At 56.3% G+C, this 17,627-nt stretch overlaps 1 protein-coding gene across 1 annotated transcript in view; it reads right to left on the bottom strand.

Annotated features, from left to right (window-relative positions):
* Positions 1–214: 214 nt before the first annotated feature.
* The window catches only part of LOC147090596 (actin-like protein 6B), a 58,920-nt gene continuing 41,507 nt past the window's right edge, over positions 215–17,627 (bottom strand). The window contains exons 10-12 of the mRNA XM_085977078.1: positions 8,529–8,643; positions 5,312–5,392; positions 215–445 (exon numbers count right to left, since the gene is read on the bottom strand). Of these exons, the coding sequence (XP_085833204.1) occupies positions 215–445; positions 5,312–5,392; positions 8,529–8,643 (427 nt within the window). The remainder of the gene's footprint in view (positions 446–5,311; positions 5,393–8,528; positions 8,644–17,627) is intronic.

The raw sequence follows: 17,627 nt of genomic DNA, 5'->3' as shown, positions 1-17,627 counted from the left end.
AGCTCCTTTATGAAATGCAGCGTCGCCGCACTAACCGTGAACAATGCCAGCGGGAGATGTGCGACGAAAAGAGGCTGACTTCGGTGAAATCGGGTGGAATCGCCCCACCCTTTAAACATTGTCAGAAGAAACCGAAAAATTTCCGGACAGATTAAACGGCGCCGATTCGCGACGAGTGGCTGCCATTTTACGTCGGCGAATGCAGCTTGGGGGGTCACGTGTTCTTTTTAAACCCCACCCACTCCCCACTGATTGGCCGCTTTCCACCATTCGACGAGATCTGGCCTCCGGCACACGGTGAAGCCGCGGGTCCTGTAAAAGGCTTAATTCCACCCGCCAGCGTACTCACGGGAGGGGTTTTCTGCGAGAGTTCTCGGTTGAGCCGGTCCGTGAAGCCTTGAAGCAAGGTGTTCCCCCCGGTGACAATCACACTGCCGTACAGGCCCTGCCGGAAGACAACAGCGACAGGTTACCCAGGCAACCACTCCATCTCTCACAAACCCCTTTCTCGGTTTGACAAGAGGGGCTAAATAGCTTGGCAACACTCAAAGTTGCCCGGTCCGGATGGGATGCATCCTAGGTTGCTGAGGGAAGCTTGGGGTGGAAATAGCAGAAGCTCTGGCTACAATCTTTCAATCCTCCTTGGATACGGGAGCGATGCCAGAGGACTAGAGGATTGGAAATGTTACACCCCTGTTCAAAAAAGGGGGAGAGGGATAAACCTGGTAACTACAGGCCAGTGAGTCTAACGTCAGTGGTGGGAAACCTACTGGAGACCATTGTCAAACACAAAATTAATTCTCACTTGGAGAAGCATGGGTTAATACGGGACAGCCGGCATGGATTTGTTAAAGGCAAATTGTGTCTGACTAACCTGACTTAAGTTCTTTGATGAAGTAACAGAGAGTTGATGAAGGTAGTGCAGTAGATGTTGTGTATATGGACTCCAAAATACATTTGATAAAGTACCTCATGACAGACTTATTCGGAAAATAGAAGCACAAGGTATTAAAGGATCGGAGGTAACTTGGGTGCGATATTGGCTAAGGGACAGGAGGCAGAGAGTTGTGGTGACGGATGTTTTTCTGACTGGAGGGAAGTATGCAGTGGAGTCCCCCAAGGGTTAGTATTAGGACCACTGCTTTTCTTGTTATATATAAATTACCTGGACCTGGGTATAGGCAGTACAATTTCAAAGTTTGCAGATGATACAAAACTTGGCACTGCAGTAAATAGTGAGCATGATAGTAGCTCCCTCTACACTTTCCCATCAAACACTCCCAGGGCAGGAAGAGCACAGGTAAGATACAGTGTAAAGCTCCCTCTACACTGTCCCATCAAACACTCCTAGGGCAGGTACAGTACAAGTTAGATACAGAGTAAAGCTCCCTCTACACTGTCCCATCAAACACTCCCAGGGCAGGTACAGCACGGGTTAGATACAGAGTAAAGCTCCCTCTACACTGTCCCATCAAACACTCCCAGGGCAGGTACAGCATGGGTTAGATACAGAGTAAAGCTCCCTCTACACTGTCCCATCAAACACTCCCAGGGCAGGTACAGCACGGGTTAGATACAGAGTAAAGCTCCCTCTACACTGTCCCATCAAACACTCCCAGGGCAGGTACAGCACGGGTTAGATACAGAGTAAAGCTCCCTCTACACTGTCCCATCAAACACTCCCGGGGCAGGTGCAGCACGGGTTAGATACAGAGTAAAGCTCCCTCTACAATGTCCCATCAAACACTCCCAGGGCAGGTACAGCACGAGTTAGATACAGAGTAAAGCTCCCTCTACACTGTCCCATCAAACACTCCTGGGGCAGGTACAGCACGGGTTAGATACAGAGTAAAGCTCCCTCTGCACTGTCCCATCAAACACTCCCACAGCAGGTACAGCACGGGTTAGATACAGAGTAAAGCTCCCTCTACACTGTCCCATCAAACACTCCCAGGGCAGGTACAGCACGGGTTAGATACAGAGTAAAGCTCGCTCCACACTGTCCCATCAAACACTTCCAGGGCAGGTACAGCACGGGTTAGATACAGAGTAAAGCTCCCTCTACACTGTCCCATCAAACACTCCCACAGCAGGTACAGCACGGGTTAGATACAGAGTAAAGCTCCCTCTACACTGTCCCATCAAACACTCCCAGGGCAGGTACAGCACGGGTTAGATACAGAGTAAAGCTCCCTCTGCACTGTCCCATCAAACACTCCCAGGGCAGGTACAGCACGGGTTAGATACAGAGTAAAGCTCCCTCTGCACTGTCCCATCATACACTCCCAGGGCAGGTACAGCACGGGTTAGATACAGAGTAAAGCTCCCTCTGCACTGTCCCATCAAACACTCCCAGGGCAGGTACAGCACGGGTTAGATACAGAGTAAAGCTCCCTCTGCACTGTCCCATCAAACACTCCCAGGGCAGGTACAGCACGGGTTAGATACAGAGTAAAGCGCCCTCTGCACTGTCCCATAAAAAAGTCCCAGGGCAGGTACAGCACGGGTTAGATACAGAGTAAAGCTCCCTCTACAATGTCCCATCAAACACTCCCAGGGCAGGTACAGCACGGGTTAGATACAGAGTAAAGCTCCCTCTGCACTGTCCCATAAAAAAGTCCCAGGGCAGGTGTCCTTGTTTCTGACTCTGTAGGTTAAGCACAGGCCAGGCTGAATCCTGGGCTTTCCTGCCCAGTATTTATTTCCCTGAGGAGTGGTGAGGAACCAAATGGTGGGGACTGCCTAAGACAGAATGATCGTAGACAGAGCATGGTTGAGGAGTCGATTGGCCTCCAGATTTTCTTATTTAGCCTTGCATTTACTTGGTGTTCATCACATCCCTTAGGACATCACAAAGCAAGTCACATTCAGTGAATTATGATGAAGTGAAGACACTGTTCGCATTCAGGTAAACTCAGTAGCCATTTTGCACACAGCAGGATGCCATGAAATCTAGTCTATCAGTTTATTGACGGTGCTGTTCGAGGGAGGTTAGCCCAGGACACCGGGGAGAACTCTCCTGCTCGTCTTCCAATAGGGCCATGGCATCGTCAAGATCCTCCTGCATCACCGGGCCTCGGATTAAGGTCTCGGCCGAAAGACGGTACCTCCGGCGGTGCAGCACTCCCTCGGTACTGGCACTGGGAGCGTCAGCCTGGGTGACGTGCTCCCGTGGGGGGCTTCAACCCGTGCCCTGCTGACTCAGAGGCCAGGGTGTGCTGCTAACTGAGCCAACCGTGGGGCTTTCTGAACTATAAGTGGGGCTGATCTAAATTACGGCCCACTCTCAAATATAAGACGGGGAGAGATGTGTATCTTGCTGGGCAGCGCCCATTACAGCGCTGAGCCAAAGGCAGACTATAGAAACATAGCAACGTAGAAACATAGAAGATAGGAGCAGCAGTAGGCCATTCGGCCCCTCGAGCCTGCTCCGCCATTCAATGAGATCATGGCTGATCATCCAAACTCAGTACCCGGTCCCTGCTTTCTCCCCACACCCCTTGATCCCTTTAGCCTTAAGAAATATATCCAACTCCTTCTTGAATATATTTAATGAACTGGCCTCTACTGCCTTCTGTGGTAGAGAATTCCACAGGTTCACCACTCTCTGGGTGAAGAAATTCCTCCTAATTTCTGTCCTAAATGGCTTACCCCTTATCCTTAGACTGTGACCCCTGGTTCTGGACTCCCCAACCATCCGGAACATCCTTCCTGCATCTAGTCTGTCCAGTCCTGCCAGAATTTTATAAGTTTCAATGAGATCTCCCCTCATTCTTCTAAACTCCAGCGAGTATAAGCACAATCGACCCAATCTCTCCTCATACGTCATTCCTGCCATCCCAGGTATCAGCCTGGTGAATCTTCGCTGCACTCCCTCCATGGCAAGAACATCCTTCCTCAGATAAGGCGACCAAAACTGCACACAATACTCAAGATGTGGTCTCACCAAGGCCCTGTACAGCTGTAGCAAGACATCCTTGTTCCTGTACTCGAATCCTCTCGCTACGAAGGCCAACATACCATTTGCCTTCTTAACCGCCTGCTGCACCTGCATGCTTACCTTCAGCGACTGGTGCACAAGGACACCCAGGACCAGATCAGACAATTTACTCTCTGCCCTGTAGACCTCTGGCTGCGGCTCACTGGCACAGCGAACAGGATACCACCTTTTTATTAAAATTTATTCACGGGATGTGGGCGTCGCTGGCAAGGCCAGCATTTATCACCCATCGCTACACAACCAAGTGGCTTGCTAGGCCATTTCAGAGGGGCAGTTAAGGGTCAATCACGTTGCTGTGGGTCTGGAGTCGCATATAGGCCAGACCGGGTAAGGGCAGTAGATTTCCTTCCCTGAAGGACATCAGTGAACTGGATGGGGTTTTTTAACGACAATCCGGTAGTTTCATGGTCAACATTATTTAATTAACTGCATTTAAACTGCAGAGCATTATTTAAATGGTGATAGATTGGGAAATGTTGATGTACAAAGGGACCTGGGTGTCCTCGTACACCAGTCACTGAAAGCAAACATGCAGGTGCAGCAGGCAGTTAGGAAGGCAAATGGTATGTTGGCCTTCATTGCAAGAGGATTTGAGTACAGGAGCAAGGATGTCTTACTACAGTTATACAGGGCCTTGGTGAGACCACACCTGGAGTACTGTGTGCAGTTTTGGTCTGCTTACCGAAGGAAGGATATACTTGCCATAGAGGGAGTGCAGCGAAGGTTCACCAGGCTGATTCCTGGGATGGCAGGACTGTCGTATAAGGAGAGATTGGGTTGACTAGGCCTGTATTCACTTGGGTTTAGAAGAATGAGAGGGGATCTCATTGAAACGTATAAAATTCTGACAGGGCTAGACAGACTGGATGCAGGGAGGATGTTTCCTCTGGCTGGGGGGTCTAAAACGAGGGGTCACAGTCTCAGGATATGGGGTAGGACATTTAGGACTGAGATGAGGAGAACTTTCTTCACTCAGAGGGTGGTGAACCTGTGGAATTCTCTACCACAGAAGGCTGTGGAGGCCAAGTCACTGAATATATTTAAGAAGGAGATCGATAGATTTCTAGACACAAAAGGCATCAAGGGGTATGGGGAGAGAGCGGGAATGTGGTATTGAGATAAGAGGATCAGCCATGATCATATTGAATGGCGGAGCAGGCTCGAAGGGCCGAATGGCCTACTCCTGCTCCTATTTTTCTATGTTTCTAAATTCCCCATTAGTCCAGGTTCTCATGGATTACTAGTCCAGCAATATGACTGCTACGCTACCAAAGCCCCCACGTCAGGGGAATGGCCAGCCAACGCACTCACCGGCCGGATGTCGATGTCACACATGCCGATGCTGGTGGTGACGACGTGACTGACTCCCAGCATCGTGTTCCCCGACAGGCCCTGGAAGCAAAGACACAGCCAGTTAAAATATGGAAGGAAATGCAGTCAACTGTCGCGGTGTGGGTGGGGGGGGCGGCGAGGGGAGAGATGGGGGTGGTATTGCTCTCCGAGTTCGTCCGCCGGGCGGTTTTTGTAGCCTCCTGTCCCGAGATCACTGCCTTGGTTCGGGGCACGGTCTCCACGGGCACGGGAGGCGGGGGGGCGCCACCTCTTGGTACCTCGCCTGCAGGGTCACGAACCTCACGGCCTCCCGCCGAGCTCCAGCGCGATGCACCGGGCAGTGATCAGGAGCCAGCACCCTTGGCTGAACCCTGGCACCCCCCCTCACCCCCTAATACCTAGGTACTGAGGTCACCTGTAGCAGGTACAGCAAGCAATTAGAGCAAATGGTACGCTAGCCTGTACTGCAAGGGGGTTGGAGTATAAGAGTGAGGAAGTCTTGCTGCAATTACATAGGGCTTTGGTGAGACCACACCTGGAGTATTGTGCACAGTTCTGGTCTCGTTACCTAAGGAAGGATATACTTGCCTTGGAGGGAGTGCAATGAAGGTTCACCAGATTGATTCCTGGGATGAGAGGGTTGTCCTATGAGGAGAGATTGAGTAGAATGGGCCTGTACTCTCTGGAGTCAGAATGCTGTTCATAGACTACAGCTCAGCATTCAACACTATCGTCCCCAACAAGCTGGCCACCAAACTCCAAACTCTTGGCCTGAACACTTCCCTCTGCAACTGGACCCTGGACTTCCTAACAAACAGACCCCAGTCTGTCAAATTAGGTAACCACACCTCCCCCCCCCCTGACCCTGAACACGGGGGCCCCCACAAGGATGTGTGCTGAGCCCCCTCCTCTACTCCCTCTTCACCCACGACTGTGTGGCTGTTCATGGTTCCAACACCATCATCAAGTTTGCGGATGACACCACGGTAGTAGGCCAGATCACCAACAACGATGAGTCAGCCTACAGGGAGGAGGTCCAGCATCTCGTGAAGTGGTGCGCCGATAACAACCTGGCCCTTAACACCAAGAAAACAAAAGAAATCATTGTGGACTTCAGGAAGTCCAAAGGCAGAAGTCACACCCCCATCCACATCAATGGGGCTGTGGTGGAAAGGGTGGTCAGCTTTAAGTTCCTCGGAGTCCACATCACGGAAGACCTCTCCTGGTCCCTCAACACCTCCTCTCTGGTGAAGAAGGCCCAGCAGCGCCTATATTTCTTAAGGAGGCTGAAGGGATGTAACCTGTCGCCCCTGATCCTCTCTAACTTTTACCGCTGCACTATAGTGAGCATCCTGACGAACTGTATCACAGTATGGTATGGCAGCTGTAGCTACTATGACCGGAAAGCCCTGCAGCGGGTAGTCAAAACTGCCCAACGCATTACCGGCATCCGGCTACCGACCATAGAGCACATATACCAGAAACGCTGTTTACAGAGGTCACGGTCCATCATCAAAGGCCCTACCCACCCCAGCCACAGTCTGTTCGCCCTCCTGCCATCTGGGAGACGCTACAGATGCATTCGCACCCGTACGACCAGATTTAGGAACAGCTTCTTTCCCAGGGCTGTCATCCTACTGAACTCCACAAATAAACTCTAAAGCCTGCACATCTGCCAATGCACTTTATTATGGTTATGTTTATGTTAATGTATTACAAGCCAAATGTATGTTGAATGTTTAAATGGCTTAATCCAAATGTACACTCTCGGGAGCCGCAAGCCTACATTTCGTTGTACGGCACTGTGCACTAACAATGACAATAAAAGTTGATTTGATTTGATTTGATTTGATTTGATTTGATTTGGAGTTTAGAAGAATGAGAGGTGATCTCATTGAAACATATAGGATTCTTAGAGGGCTTGACACGCTGACAGGTTGTTTCCCCTGGCTGGAGAGTCTAGAACCAGGGGTCTCAGGATAAGGGGTCGGCCATTTAGGACCGAGATGAGGAGCAATTTCTTCACTCAGAGGGTGGTGAATCTTTGGAATTCTCTACCCCAGAGGGCTGTGGAGGCTCAGTCGTTGAGTATATTCAGGACAGAGATCGATAGATTTTTGAATATTAAGGGAATCAAGCAATATGGGGATTGGGCGGGAAAGTGGAGTTGAGGTCGAAGATCAGCCATGATCTTATTGAATGGTGGAGCAGGCTCGAGGGGCCGAATGGCCTACTCCCGCTCCTAATTCTTGTGTTCTTATCCCAACTCCCACCCTGGCTGGGACCAGCACGGAGCAGGGCATGAACCCCACGACCTTCCTGAACCGAGACAGGTGCTTCTGTACTCCAGGATCATTCATCCACTCTTGTTTGAGAGTTCAATGTGCACAGAGAACGGACACCAGATGCTGGGTTTCTATACCATAATTACTAGACCACCATAATGTGGGCCAGGGGTTGGGGGGGGGGGCGGGGGGCAGGGGGCAGGATTACACTCCTGAACCCTGATTTCAGCCAGGCTGGATTTGTGGAGGTCAGATGAGGGCTGAATGTGATGCCTCCATAGTTGAATAGCCCGTTGTTTCGGGTTGCGTAGGGCTTTGGACTGAGTTACGATGGTGGGTGGGCCATCTGGAGAGGGGAAGCGAAAGAACTTGAGGAAATGTATTTGTTCACGTAAGGGTCTTGCATCTGGCGCCTTCAACACACTTGAAATTGTCATGCGTATATGTCACACTTGGCTCAAATGTCATATTCATAAAACAGCAACACACTGCCACTGAACAGCTGGGTGACCAACCAATGAACAAGTAGCATCTTAAAATAAATCCCCCAAAAAATCAGAAAGCAATTAGCCTCTAAATTACCTCAGAATGTGCCATACAGCAATTGGTCTCTAGGTGACCTCCGAGTGGGCCTTACAACAAATAGAATTTGTGGCCTTAAATGGACAAGCCAGGCACACACAGATGCACCTTAGCAGCAGAATAAGACGTTGAGTGTTACACGGTATAATGCTCCCCCATCCTTTTGAAACACTGTATCCTCTGGATATACCATGAGCAATGCCAGGGGAGATGTGCTGAAATAATTCTAAGCTTGTTGGGTTCCCGCCTCCTGCTCAGAGCCGTCGCCACGGCGTTGGGTCCTAGTATTTCAGTTAGCAATGTGGCACAGCTCAATCCTGTACCCATACCTTGACATTGGAGGGGTCGAACAGGCCCTCGGGGATCCGTAACCTCTCAGCACCATAATCGCAGTTGTAGCCATTGGGCATCTCGTAGTGGATGGTAGGCATTTGGGCAGCAACCCTGGGATGAAGGAAGGGAAGCAGAGACCAGGTTTAAGAGGCAGGAGATTGGCCAATTCACAGAGAAATGTTAACATCAACCCAGAGGAGAGGAACTTATCTCTCGAGCCCGATTCCCAGGCCTGTCTCCCAGGCCCGTCTCCCAGGCCCGACTCCCAGGCCCGACTCCCAGGCCCGTCTCCCAGGCCCGTCTCCCAGGCCCGTCTCCCAGGCCCGACTCCCAGGCCCGTCTCCCAGGCCCGACTCCCAGGCCCGTCTCCCAGGCCCGACTCCCAGGCCCGTCTCCCAGGCCCGACTCCCAGGCCCGTCTCCCAGGCTCGACTCTTAGGCCAGTCTCATAAGCCCATATCTCAAGCCACTGATAGGCCCGAAAGTTCCCAATTGTCAAACTGTCGCCTCCTATTTAACGCAGTACATTGGTTAAGGCAAAGCAAGCAAAAGCAATATTCCAATTGTCACTAATTCAACAAATTCATGGTACTCTAATTCGTAGCTCTGGCTCATCTCACTCAGGTCTGTCTCACAGGCCGGTCCTCCACGCCTATTTCCTAGGCCTCTCACAAGCCGGTTTCCCATACCCATCTCCCAGGCACATCACCCTGGCCTGTCTCATGCCCATATCCGAGGAACTTCCTCCAAGCCTGTCTCCCAGCTGCGTCACTGAGGCCTATCTCACAACTGCTTCCCATGGTCGTCTACCAGGCCGATCCCCATCTCCTGTTGTATTGCTCTGTCCCTCAGTACGGCCCCGTCCCTCAGTACGGCCCCGTCCCTCAGTACTGCCCCGTCCCTCAGTACGGCCCCGTCCCTCAGTACTGCCCCGTCCCTCAGTACGGCCCCATCCCTCAGTACTGCCCCGTCCCTCAGTACGGCCCCGTCCCTCAGTACTGCCTCGTCCCTCAGTACGGCCCCGTCCCTCAGTACGGCCCCGTCCCTCAGTACTGCCTCGTCCCTCAGTACGGCCCCGTCCCTCAGTATTGCCACGTCCCTCAGTACGGCCCCGTCCCTCAGTACTGCCCCGTCCTTCAGTACGGCCCCGTCCCTCAGTACGGCCCCGTCCCTCAGTACTGCCCCGTCCCTCAGTATGGCCCCGTCCCTCAGTACTGCCCCGTCCCTCAGTACGGCCCCGTCCTTCAGTACTGCCCCGTCCCTCAGTACGGCCCCGTCCCTCAATACGGCCCCGTCCCTCAGTACGGCCCTGTCATTCAGTACTGCCCCGTCCCTCAGTACGGCCCCGTCCCTCAGTACGGCCCCGTCCCTCAGTACGGCCCAGTCACTCAGTAGGGCCCAGTCACTCAGTAGGGCCCAGTCACTCAGTACTCAGTATGGCCCCGCCCCTCAGTATTGCCCCGTCCCTCAGTATTGCCCCGCCCCTCAGTATTGCCCCGCCCCTCAGTATTGCCCCGCCCCTCAGTATTGCCCTGCCCATCAGTGCGGCCCTGTCCATCAGAACGGCCCAGTGTTCAATAATGTCCACTCCCTCAGTACTGCCCCGTCCCTCAGTACTGCCCCGTCCCTCAGTACTGCCCCGTCCCTCAGTGCTGCCCCGTCCCTCAGTGCTGCCCCGTCCCTCAGTACGGCCCTGTCCCTCATAGAAACATAGAAGATAGGAGCAGGAGAAGGCCATTCGGCCCCTCGAGCCTGCTCCGCCATTCAATGAGATCATGGCTGATCATCCAAATTCAGTACCCTGTCCCTGCTTTCTCCCCATATCCCTTGATCCCTTTAGCCTTAAGAAATATATCTAATTCCTTCTTGAATATATTTAATGAATTGGCCTCAACTGCATTGTGCGGTAGAGAATTCCACAGGTTCACCACTCTCTGGGTGAAGAAATTCCTCCTCATCTCAGTCCTAAATGGTCTACCCCTTATCCTTAGACTGTGACCCCTGGTTCTGGACTCCCCGACCATCGGGAACATCCTTCCTGCATCTAGTCTGTCTAGTCCTGTTAGAATGTTCCGCAGGGGTCAGTGCTGGGTCCCCAACTCTTTACAATCTATATTAACGATTTGGAGGAGGGGACCGAGTGTAACATATCAAAGTTTGCAGATGATACTAAGATGGGAGGGAAAGTAGTGAGTGAGGAGGACATAAAAAACCTGCAAGGAGACATAGACAGGCTAAGTAAGTGGGCAGAGATTTGGCAGATGGAATACAATACTGCAAAGTGTGAGGTTATGCACTTTGGCAGGAAAAATCGTAGAGCAAGTTATTATCTTAATGGCAAGAAACTGGAAAGTACTGAAGTACAAAGGGATCTGGGGGTCCTGGTGCACGAAACTCAAAAGGTTAGTATGCAGGTGCAGCAAGTGATTAAGAAGGCCAATTGCTTTCATTGCTAGGGGGATAGAATATAAAAATAGGGAGGTATTGCTTCAGTTGTACAAGGTATTGGTGAGACCGCACCTGGAATACTGCATACAGTTTTGGTGTCCATACTTAAGAAAGGACATACTTGCTCTCGAGTCAGTACAAAGAAGGTTCACTCGGTTAATCCCGGGGATGAGGGAATGGACATATGAGGAGAGGTTGAGTAGATTGGGACTCTACTCATTGGAGTTCAGAAGAATGAGAGGCGATCTTATTGAAACATATAAGATTGTGAAGGGGTTGGATCGGGTGGATGCGGGGAGGATGTTCCCGATGATGGGTGAAACTAGAACTAGGGGGCATAGTCTTAGAATAAGGGGCTGCTATTTCAAAACTGAGATGAGGAGGAACTACTTCACTCAGAGGGTGGTAGGTCCATGGAATATGCTGCCCCAAAAAGCTGTAGAAGCTACATCATTACATAAATTTAAAACAGAAATAGACAGTTTCCTAGAAGTAAAGGGAATTAAGGGTTACGGGGAGCGGGCAGGAATTTGGACATGAGTCTAGGTCCGGATCGGTCATGGCCCTGTGGGTAGCGGAGCGGGCCCAGGGGCCGTGTAGCCTGATCCTGCTCCTATTTCGTGTGTCTAATTCTGTTAGATTCAGGAGATGGTTCTGTGATAGGGATTGGCGGTTAGGATCAGATCAGCCATGATCTTATTGAATGGCGGAGCAGGCTCGAGGGGCCGATTGGCCTACTCCTGCTCCTATTTCTTATGTTCTTATGTTCTAATTTTATAAGTTTCAATGAGATCCCCTCTCATTCTTCTAAACTCCAGCGAATATAAGCCTAATCGACCCAATCTCTCCTCATACGTCATTCCTGCCATCCCAGGTACTTTACCCCCAATCCCATGTGCCTTAACTTTACACGCTGATCTCTTATGCGGGACCTTATCGTAAGCCTTCCGAAAGTCCAAATACACCACATCCACCGGTTCTCCCTTATCTATTCTACCAGTTACATCCTCAAAAATTTCCAGTAGATTAGTCAAGCATGATTTATCTTTTGTAAATCCATGTTGACTTTGTCCGATCCTGTCACTGTTTTGCCCTGTACTGCCCTGTCCCTCAGTACTGCCCTGTCCCTCAGTACTGCCCTGTCCCTCAGTACCGCCCTCTCCCTCAGTACGGCCCCGTCCCTCAGTACGGCCCCGTCCCTCAGTACTGCCCTGTCCCTCAGTACGGCCCTGTCCCTCAGTACGACCCTCTCACTCAGTACGGCCCCTGTCACTCAGTACGGCCCTGTCCCTCAGTACCGCCCTCTCCCTAAGTACGACCCTCTCCCTCAGTACGGCCCCTGTCACTCAGTACTGCCCTGTCCCTCAGTACGACCCCTGTCCCTCAGTACGGCCCCTGTCCCTCAGTACGGCCCCTGTCCCTCAGTACGGCCCCGTCCCTCAGTACGGCCCCGTCCCTCAGTACGGCCCCGTCCCTCAGTACGGCCCCTGTCCCTCAGTACGGCCCCTGTCACTCAGTACGGCCCCTGTCCCTCAGTACGGCCCCTGTCCCTCAGTACGGCCCCTGTCACTCAGTACGGCCCCTGTCCCTCGGTACGGCCCCTGTCCCTCAGTACGGCCCCTGTCCCTCGGTACGGCCCCTGTCCCTCGGTACGGCCCCTGTCCCTCGGTACGGCCCCTGTCCCTCAGTACGGCCCCTGTCCCTCGGTACGGCCCTGTCCCTCGGTACGGCCCCTGTCCCTCGGTACGGCCCCTGTCCCTCGGTACGGCCCCTGTCCCTCGGTACGGCCCCTGTCCCTCGGTACGGCCCCGTCCCTCGGTACAGCCCTGTCTCTCGGTACGGCCCCGTCTCTCGGTACGGCCCCGTCCCTCAGTACTGCCCCGTCCCTCGGTATGGCCCTGTCCCTCAGTACGGCCCTGTCCATCAATAATGCCCTTTCCCGCAATACGGCCCTGTCCCTCAGTGCGGCGCAGTCTATAAATAATGTCCACTCCCCCAGTACGGCCCCTGTCCCTCAGTACGGCCCTGTCCCTCAGTACGGCCCCGTCCCTCGGTACAGCCCTGTCTCTCGGTACGGCCCTGTCCCTCAGTACGGCCCTGTCCCTCAGTACCGCCCTCTCCCTCAGTACGACCCTCGCCCTCAGTACGGCCCCTGTCACTCAGTACTGCCCTGTCCCTCAGTACGGCCCTGTCCCTCAGTACCGCCCTCTCCCTCAGTACGACCCTCGCCCTCAGTACGGCCCCTGTCACTCAGTACTGCCCTGTCCCTCAGTACGACCCCTGTCCCTCAGTACGGCCCCTGTCCCTCAGTACGGCCCTGTCCCTCAGTACGGCCCCGTCCCTCAGTACGACCCTCTCACTCAGTACGACCCTCTCACTCAGTACGGCCCCTGTCACTCAGTACTGCCCTGTCCCTCAGTACGGCCCTGTCCCTCAGTACCGCCCTCTCCCTCAGTACGACCCTCGCCCTCAGTACGGCCCCTGTCACTCAGTACTGCCCTGTCCCTCAGTACGACCCCTGTCCCTCAGTACGGCCCCTGTCCCTCAGTATGGCCCCGTCCCTCAGTACGGCCCCGTCCCTCAGTACGGCCCCGTCCCTCGGTACGGCCCCTGTCCCTCGGTACGGCCCCTGTCCCTCGGTACGGCCCCTGTCCCTCGGTACAGCCCTGTCTCTCGGTACGGCCCCGTCTCTCGGTACGGCCCCGTCCCTCAGTACTGCCCCGTCCCTCGGTATGGCCCTGTCCCTCAGTACGGCCCTGTCCATCAATAATGCCCTTTCCCGCAATACGGCCCTGTCCCTCAGTGCGGCGCAGTCTATAAATAATGTCCACTCCCCCAGTACGGCCCCTGTCCCTCAGTACGACCCTCTCACTCAGTACGGCCCCTGTCACTCAGTACTGCCCTGTCCCTCAGTACGGCCCTGTCCCTCAGTACCGCCCTCTCCCTCAGTACGACCCTCGCCCTCAGTACGGCCCCTGTCACTCAGTACTGCCCTGTCCCTCAGTACGGCCCTGTCCCTCAGTACCGCCCTCTCCCTCAGTACGACCCTCGCCCTCAGTACGGCCCCTGTCACTCAGTACTGCCCTGTCCCTCAGTACGGCCCTGTCCCTCAGTACGGCCCCGTCCCTCAGTACGACCCTCTCACTCAGTACGACCCTCTCACTCAGTACGGCCCCTGTCACTCAGTACTGCCCTGTCCCTCAGTACGGCCCTGTCCCTCAGTACCGCCCTCTCCCTCAGTACGACCCTCGCCCTCAGTACGGCCCCTGTCCCTCAGTACCGCCCTCTCCCTCAGTACGACCCTCTCCCTCAGTACGGCCCCTGTCACTCAGTACTGCCCTGTCCCTCAGTACGACCCCTGTCCCTCAGTACGGCCCCTGTCCCTCAGTACAGCCCCTGTCCCTCAGTACAGCCCCGTCCCTCAGTACGGCCCCGTCCCTCAGTACGGCCCCTGTCCCTCAGTACGGCCCCTGTCCCTCAGTACGGCCCCTGTCCCGCAGTACGGCCCCTGTCCCTCAGTACGGCCCCTGTCACTCAGTACGGCCCCTGTCCCTCGGTACGGCCCCTGTCCCTCGGTACGGCCGCTGTCCCTCGGTACGGCCCCTGTCACTCGGTACGGCCCCTGTCCCTCGGTACGGCCCCGTCCCTCGGTACGGCCCCTGTCCCTCGGTATGGCCCCTGTCCCTCGGTACGGCCCTGTCCCTCGGTACGGCCCTGTCCCTCGGTACGGCCCCTGTCCCTCGGTACGGCCCCTGTCCCTCGGTACGGCCCCGTCCCTCGGTACAGCCCTGTCTCTCGGTACGGCCCCCTCTCTCGGTACGGCCCCATCTCTCGGTACGGCCCCGTCCCTCAGTACTGCCCCGTCCCTCGGTATGGCCCTGTCCCTCAGTACGGCCCTGTCCATCAATAATGCCCTTTCCCGCAATACGGCCCTGTCCCTCAGTGCGGCGCAGTCTATAAATAATGTCCACTCCCCCAGTACGGCCCCTGTCCCTCGGTACGGCCCCGTCTCTCGGTACGGCCCCTGTCCCTCAGCACGACCCTCTCACTCAGTACGGCCCCGTCCCTCAGTACGGCCCCTCTCCCTCAGTACGGCCCCTGTCCCTCAGTACGGCCCCGTCCCTCAGTACGGCCCCGTCCCTCAGTACGGCCCCGTCCCTCAGTACGGCCCCGTCCCTCAGTACGGCCCCTGTCCCTCAGTACGGCCCCGTCCCTCAGTACGGCCCCGTCCCTCAGTACGGCCCCGTCCCTCAGTACGGCCCCGTCCCTCAGTACGGCCCCGTCCCTCAGTACGGCCCCTGTCCCTCAGTACGGCCCTGTCCCTCAGTACGGCCCCTGTCCCTCAGTACGGCCCCGTCCCTCAGTACGGCCCCGTCCCTCAGTACGGCCCCTGTCCCTCAGTACGGCCCCGTCCCTCAGTACGGCCCCGTCCCTCAGTACGGCCCCGTCCCTCAGTACGGCCCCTGTCCCTCAGTACGGCCCCGTCCCTCAGTACGGCCCCTGTCCCTCAGTACGGCCCTGTCCCTCAGTACGGCGCAGTCTCTAAATAATGTCCACTCCCTCAGTACCGCCCTGTCCCTCAGTACTGCCCCGGCCCTCAACAATGTCCACTCTCTCAGTACGGCCCCATCCCTCAGTGCGGCCCCGTCCCTCGGTGCGGCCCCATCCCTCAGTGTCGCCCTGTCCCTCAGTACTGCCCCGTCCCACATTACTGCCTCGTCCCTCAGTACGGCGCCGACCCTCAGTACGGCCCCGTCCCTCAGTACGGCCCCGACCCTCAGTACGGCGCCGACCGTCAGTACGGCCCCGTCCCTCAGTACGGCCCTGACCCTCAGTACGGCCCCGACCCTCAGTACGGCGCTGACCCTCAGTACGGCCCTGTCATTCAGTACGGCCACGTCCTTCAGTACTGCCCCGTCCCTCAGTACGGCCCAGTCACTCAGTGCGGCCCCTGTCCCTCAGTACGGCCCTGTCCCTCAGTACGGCCCCTGTCCCTCAGTACGGCCCCGTCCCTCAGTACGGCCCCTGTCCCTCAGTACGGCCCCTTCCCTCAGTACGGCCCCGTCCCTCAGTACGGCCCCGTCCCTCAGTACGGCCCCGTCCCTCAGTACGGCCCCGTCCCTCAGTACGGCCCCTGTCCCTCAGTACGGCCCCGTCCCGCAGTACGGCCCTGTCCCTCAGTACGGCCCCGTCCCTCAGTACGGCCCCTGTCCCTCAGTACGGCCCCTGTCCCTCAGTACGGCCCCGTCCCTAAGTACGGCCCCGTCCCTCAGTACGGCCCCGTCCCTCAGTACGGCCCCTGTCCCTCAGTACGGCCCCGTCCCTCAGTACGGCCCCTGTCCCTCAGTACGGCCCTGTCCCTCAGTACGGCCCTGTCCCTCAGTACGGCGCAGTCTCTAAATAATGTCCACTCCCTCAGTACCGCCCTGTCACTCAGTGCTGCCCTGTCCCTCAGTACTGCCCCGGCCCTCAACAATGTCCACTCTCTCAGTACGGCCCCATCCATCAGTGCGGCCCCGTCCCTCGGTGCAGCCCCATCCCTCAGTGTCGCCCTGTCCCTCAGTACTGCCCCGTCCCACAGTACTGCCTCGTCCCTCAGTACGGCGCCGACCCTCAGTACGGCCCCGACCCTCAGTACGGCCCCGACCCTCAGTACGGCGCTGACCCTCAGTACGGCCCTGTCATTCAGTACGGCCCCGTCCTTCAGTACTGCCCCGTCCCTCAGTACGGCCCAGTCACTCAGTGCGGCCCCTGTCACTCAGTACGGCCCTGTCCCTCAGTACGGCCCCTGTCCCTCAGTACGGCCCCGTCCCTCAGTACGGCCCCGTCCCTCAGTACGGCCCCGTCCCTCAGTACGGCCCCTGTCCCTCAGTACGGCCCCGTCCCTCAGTACGGCCCCGTCACTCAGTACGGCCCCTGTCCCTCAGTACGGCCCCGTCCCTCAGTACGGCCCCGTCCCTCAGTACGGCCCCTGTCCCTCAGTACGGCCCCTGTCCCTCAGTACGGCCCCGTCCCTCAGTACGGCCCCTGTCCCTCAGTACGGCCCCTGTCACTCAGTACGGCCCCGTCCCTCGGTACGGCCCCTGTCCCTCGGTACGGCCCCTGTCCCTCGGTACGGCCCTTTCTCTCGGTACGGCCCCTGTCCCTCGGTACGGCCCCTGTCCCTCGGTACGGCCCCTGTCCCTCGGTACGGCCCCTGTCCCTCGGTACGGCCCCTGTCCCTCGGTACGGCCCCGTCCCTCGGTACGGCCCTGTCTCTCGGTACGGCCCCGTCTCCCGGTACGGCCCCGTCCCTCAGTACTGCCCCGTCCCTCGGTATGGCCCTGTCCCTCAGTACGGCCCCGTCCATCAATAATGCCCTTTCCCGCAATACGGCCCTGTCCCTCAGTGCGGCGCAGTCTATAAATAATGTCCACTCCCCCAGTACGGCCCCTGTCCCTCGGTACGGCCCCGTCTCTCGGTACGGCCCCTGTCCCTCAGTACGGCCCCGTCCCTCAGTACGGCCCCTGTACCTCAGTACGGCCCCTGTCCCTCAGTACGGCCCCGTCCCTCAGTACGGCCCCTGTCCCTCAGTACGGCCCCGTCCCTCAGTAAGGCCCCGTCCCTCAGTACGGCCCCGTCCCTCAGTACAGCCCCGTCCCTCAGAAC

This window comes from Somniosus microcephalus, unplaced genomic scaffold (genome assembly GCF_052327205.1).
Source record: "Somniosus microcephalus isolate GS21.2 unplaced genomic scaffold, FLI_Smic_1.0 unresolved_chr4, whole genome shotgun sequence".
Taxonomy (NCBI): Eukaryota; Metazoa; Chordata; class Chondrichthyes; order Squaliformes; family Somniosidae; genus Somniosus; species Somniosus microcephalus.
The sequence above is the reverse complement of the archived record's forward strand: the minus strand, read 5'-3'. Positions and strand labels throughout refer to the sequence as shown.